This window comes from Pogoniulus pusillus, chromosome 42 (assembly GCF_015220805.1).
Source record: "Pogoniulus pusillus isolate bPogPus1 chromosome 42, bPogPus1.pri, whole genome shotgun sequence".
Lineage (NCBI taxonomy): Eukaryota > Metazoa > Chordata > Aves > Piciformes > Lybiidae > Pogoniulus > Pogoniulus pusillus.
Genome location: NC_087305.1, coordinates 4,215,973 through 4,220,972, shown reverse-complemented (window position 1 = coordinate 4,220,972; position 5,000 = coordinate 4,215,973). Strand labels below are relative to the sequence as shown.

Below are 5,000 nucleotides of genomic sequence, written 5' to 3'. Positions count from 1 at the left end.
CCCTCCTCGGCCCCGCTCGGCCTCCTTCGGCTCCCTTCGACCCTCCTCGGCCCCGCTCGGCTTCCTTCGGCTCCCTTCGACCCCCTTCGACCCTCCTCGGCCCCCCTCGCTCCCTTCGACCCTCCTCGGCCCCGCTCGGCTTCCTTCGGCTCCCTTCGACCCTCCTCGGCCCCGCTCGGCTTCCTTCGGCTCCCTTCGACCCTCCTCGGCCCCGCTCAGCTTCCTTCGGCTCCCTTCGACCCTCCTCGGCCCCGCTCGGCCTCCTTCGGCTCCCTTCGACCCTCCTCGGCCCCGCTCAGCTTCCTTCGGCTCCCTTCGACCCTCCTCGGCGCTCCCCAAGTTCCCTCCCGCCTCGCTCGGCTCCTTTCGGCCCTGCTCGACCGTTCCCAGCCTCCCTCCAGCCCCTTTCGTCCCTTCCGGGCTTGTCTCGGCTCTTTCCGCCACCGCTCGGCTCCTTTCGTCCCCTCCCCAGCCCCGCTCGGCTCCCTTCACCCTCCCCCCGCCTGCCCTCGGCTCCTTTCGGCCCCGTTCGGCCCGGCCATGGCCGCGGGCCGGCATTCGCCGCCCGGTCCCTGCTGCCCGTCGCGGGTGGCGGTTCCCAGCGTGTACCAGAGCCTGCCCGAGATGGACTTCGAACGGGGTGGGTGGGGGGCACCACGGGGTGGGCACGGGGGCTGCTCCGGGCAGGAACTGGGGTAGAGGCAGGGCACGGGGGCTTGGGTACAGGTGGGGGGGGGGGGGGGGGGAGAGGGGGGCGTCCATCCCTGCCTGATGTGCCCCCCTCGGTGCCCACAGGGATCTGGGCAGCGGCGCGGGATGGGGACGAGCCCCGAGTGCTGGAGCTGCTGGAGCGGCGCGGGGAGCCCGGGCAGACCGACCTGGCAGGGTACACGGCGCTGGTAACCTGGGGGGCACACGGTAGTGGGGGGGGGGGGGTTTAGAGTGGGTAAGTCAGACCCCTTTGCCCATTCCCTGCCCGTTCCGTGTCCTCTCCCAGCACTATGCCAGCCGTAACGGGCACCTGGGGGTCTGCCGGCTGCTGCTGCAGCGCGGAGCCTGCTGCAATGCCCGCACCCCCGGCGGTGCCACCCCTCTGCACCGGGCCAGCTACTGCGGCCACCTCGCCGTCGCCAAGCTCCTGCTCGCCCACGGTGCTGATCCGGCTGCCACCGACGAGGATGGGCGCACCAGCCTGCACAAGGTGGGTGGCAGGGCTTGGGGTGGTGGGGGGGTGTGTGTGTGTCCCGACCCTCCGGTGTGCCTCAGGGATCAGTGTTTAATATCTCCATTGATGATCTGGATGAGAGGATTGAGTTCAGCATCAGTGAGTCTGCAGATGACTCCAAGCTGGGAGCAAGTGTGGAGCTGTTAAGAGGGCAGGTGGGCACTGCAGAGGGACCTGGGCAGGCTGGACAGATGGGCACAGTCCAGTGCCAGGAGCTTGAACAAGGCCAAGGGCAGGTTCTGCACATTGGCCACAACCCCAAGCAGTGCTACAGGCTGGGGCCAGAGTGGCTGAGAGCAGGCAGGCAGAGAGGGCCCTGGGGGTGCTGGCAGAGAGGAGCTGCAGAGGAGGCAGCAGTGCCCAGGTGGGCAGCAGAGCCAATGGCATCCTGGGCTGGCTCAGGAGCAGTGTGGGCAGCAGGACAAGGGAGCTGCTTCTGCCCCTGTGCTCAGCACTGCTCAGGCCACCCCTGCAGTGCTGTGTCCAGTTCTGGGCTCCTCCATTGCAGAGAGATGCTGAGGTGCTGGAAGGTGCCCAGAGCAGGGCAGCAAGGCTGGGGAGGGGCCTGGAGCACAGCCCTGTGAGGAGAGGCTGAGGGAGCTGGGGGGGTGCAGCCTGCAGCAGAGGAGGCTCAGGGCAGAGCTGATTGCTGCCTGCAGCTGCCTGCAGGGAGGCTGCAGCCAGGTGGGGTTGGGCTCTGCTGCCAGGCAGCCAGGGACAGAAGAAGGGGCCAGAGGCTGAAGCTGTGGCAGGGCAGGTTGAGGCTGGAGGTGAGGAGGAAGCTCCTGGCAGAGAGAGTGATTGGCACTGGAATGGGCTGCCCAGGGAGGTGGTGCAGTGCCCATGGCTGGAGGTGTTTACGAGGAGGCTGCTTGAGGCACTCAGTGCCAGGGGTGAGTGAATCAGAAGGTGACAGGTTGGACTGGATGATCCTGGAGATCTTTTCCAACCAGCTTCATGCTGTGACTCTGTCACTGCCACCACACTGCTGATGCCACATGTGCCACCTGCAGGCAGCTGTGCAGGGCCACCGGGAGCTCTGTGCCCTGCTCCTGCAGCACAGCCCAGCGCTGGCCAGCGCCTGCGATGCCAAGGGACAGTGTCCCCGAGACGTGGCCCACCCTTCAGTAAGGGACCTGCTGGAGGAGACCTGAGTGGGACAGAACCACCAGGACCTGCTGGAGGAGACCTGAAGGGAGACAGAACCACCAGGATCTGCTGGAGGAGACCTGAGGGCCACAAAGCCACCATGCAGTGGGGCACAGGCTACCACCAGACCCATCTCCCACGGATGAACAATGCACTCGGTGCCATCTCCACCTCTCTGTGTCTCTTGTGCCAGGTGGTGGTGCCACAGCACAATTCTGTGCCTGTCCCCACCCCGTTGGTGACTTATTTGCTAAAAAAAAAACACCCCAAAACATGACAAAGTGGGAAAGAATCTTTTGTTGAGCCAAGAAAGGCTGCCAGGGCTCATTCTGCAGCCAGCAGGAGCACCAAGGAGGCAGAAAGGCTTCAGCCCCGATGCTCTCTGCTTCCCCGTGGGGTGGTTCTGGTGTCACTTGTGGCAGGTGCTGAGCGTGGGCATCAGGGAGTCTGTGTGCTGTCCTAGCTTAGCTTCTTGCTGATAGTGGCCCCAGCACCAGCCCAGGAGCCTCCACAGCAGGGCTGCTGCTGCAGTTCCTGCCCTGGTGTGGTGTGGTGGTGCCTCAGGAGCATGGTTCAGCTGCTGGGGATAGGTTTTGGCCCAATGCTGATGGGTGAAGAAATGCTTTAGAGTTAAGGGTGAGGAAACATTGGCACAGGTTGCCCTGGGAGGCTGTGGATACCTCCTGCCTGAAGGTGTTCAAAGCCAGGCTGGATGAGACCTTGAGCAACTTGGGCTGGTGAGAGCTGTCCCTGCCTATGGCAGGAGGTTGGCACTGGGTGAGCTTTAAGGTCCCTTCCTACCCAAACCATTCCATGACTCTGCGATGTCTTGGCTGGATTTGGGTCCTGGAGGCTGTGAGGGCATCACGATACCGCAACCATGCCACAGGAGGCGGGAGAGGGTCGGGGCTACACAGCACAGCTGTGGTGTGGCAGCAGCACCGAGCCTAGCGGGAGACCTTCGGGCAGCTTGGCACAGGCACAGCGCCGCCGGAGGGCCTGTGGCATTGGCACAGCTGCCCTGCACTGTGCCCCGATGGCCGGAGGGAGCACCCAGCAGCACACAGCCCCCCCCCCCCCCCCAACACTACCTTCAGGGACCCTCGGGGCAGCGCAGCCGGCGGGGTGCAGGCAGCCTGCTCCTGCCCGCACTCACCTCTCTCCGAGAAGCGCTGTGTGATCATCAGGTCACCATGGTGGTGTCGTCGAAGGGAGAAGTCCTCCCAGAGGAGCCAGGGCAGGGCTCGGCGCTCAGCACATCCACATCCCCCCAGCGGCTGCGGCACACAGCAGCGGCTGCGACTGCGCTTCCCTCTCCCCCCACACACGCCAGAATCCTCCGCACTTCGCCATCCCTCCGGCGTCACCAGCCCCAGCACCTCGTCCTTCACCTTCCACCCGGCGGCTGACCAGGACGTCCCCGCGGGGGGCAGCAGAGGAGCCGGCACAGTGCCCGCAGCGCTGGGAGGGCCTGAACGTGAAGCCGACGGCGCTGAAGACGAGGCGGCTGAGGACGGGTGGGAGGCCCCCGAAGCTTCACGGTCACCCCCGTGCAGCAGCCAGGCCAAACCGAAGGGTTCGCCCCCGCCGACGTGCGCCCGACCCCGGCACGGCGGAGAGCAGACCTCAGCTCCGCCGCCCACCGCCGCCACACCCCAACTGCCGCTCTGCCGCCCCGTGACGCCACATCCGCTCCCCCCGCCCCGCCCACACCCCTCCTGACAGCCAATCAGCGACCGCCTCACCGCTCTCTCGCTCCGCCTCCCCACCACAAACAACCCCGCGCCCCACCCCTCTCCTCCTCACAACCAATCACCGCTCGCCTCACGCAAGCTCAACCAATCACCTCCCGAGGGGGCGGTGCCTCCGCGCCGCGCTGTAAACAAGCCCCGGGCCGGCGAGCCGAGATTTAAAGGGGCCGCACCCTAAGGCAGAAGCGGCCGCGGGTTCATCGCCTCTCCGCCGCTCCCCCAGCCCCACCGCCAAGCACGGAGGTGGCCGACGTACAGATATAGAACTTTATTAACCACCTGGCAACAAAAAAATACCCTCATGAGATAAACCCCCGCAGTCGCTTTGGCAACCGGGGAGGGGAGGAGGAGGAGGAGGAGGAAGAAGAGGAAGGAGGGGAGAGGGGAGATGGCCCAACCGCAAAGGGGAGGCCCAGCCTCCCCTCTCCCTCCCGGGGCACGGCCTCCTTCCCCTCGCCCCCAACTCGAAACTCAAATCCGAAGGAGGAAAATAAATAGGAAATTTCCAGAAGGAAGTAGGGAAAGGAAAGAAGGAATTTGGGGGAGGGGGGGGAGAGGGAGGAGGAAATTTGCATAGAGGAAGATTTAATTTAAAAAAGGAAGGGTGTTTTTGTTTTGTTTTGCTTTCTCTCGTCGCGGTTGTTATTATTCATCATCGTCATTATTATTATTAATAATAATTATTAATTATTAATTATTATTATTATTATTACGAACTAATAAAAGCCTCCCACGGAAGGATCCAGGACCCGATCGCCGAGATGTGATCAATAAAAAGTCACTCAACCTCCTCCCAATAACTTAGCAAGAGGTCACCTAAGGGAACTTGTGCTTATTTTTTTGGGGGGGGGGGGGGCTGGAAGTGTCATAGAAGG

General features: G+C 63.8%; 1 protein-coding gene and 1 long non-coding RNA gene across 3 annotated transcripts in view; one reads left to right on the top strand and one right to left on the bottom strand.

Moving 5' to 3' along the window:
* Positions 1-2,655, top strand: part of ANKRD39 (ankyrin repeat domain 39) — a 2,833-nt gene extending 178 nt beyond the window's left edge. The window contains exons 1-4 of one of the 2 annotated variants that reach the window (XM_064175556.1): positions 1-640; positions 796-886; positions 998-1,201; positions 2,239-2,655. The exon at positions 1-640 is cut by the window's left edge and continues 178 nt beyond it. In XM_064175556.1, coding sequence (XP_064031626.1) covers positions 1-640; positions 796-886; positions 998-1,201; positions 2,239-2,356 — 1,053 coding nt within the window. In that variant the 3' untranslated portion in view covers positions 2,357-2,655. Of the gene's footprint in view, positions 641-795; positions 900-997; positions 1,202-2,238 lie in introns of both variants that reach the window. The other variant, XM_064175555.1, reaches the window with a different exon arrangement.
* On the bottom strand, positions 2,654-4,044 carry LOC135192432 (uncharacterized). Its single transcript, XR_010308987.1, has 2 exons — positions 3,531-4,044; positions 2,654-2,978 (listed from the first exon to the last, which is right to left on the bottom strand). It is a non-coding gene; the product is annotated as an uncharacterized LOC135192432 (long non-coding RNA).
* Positions 4,045-5,000: the final 956 nt, after the last annotated feature.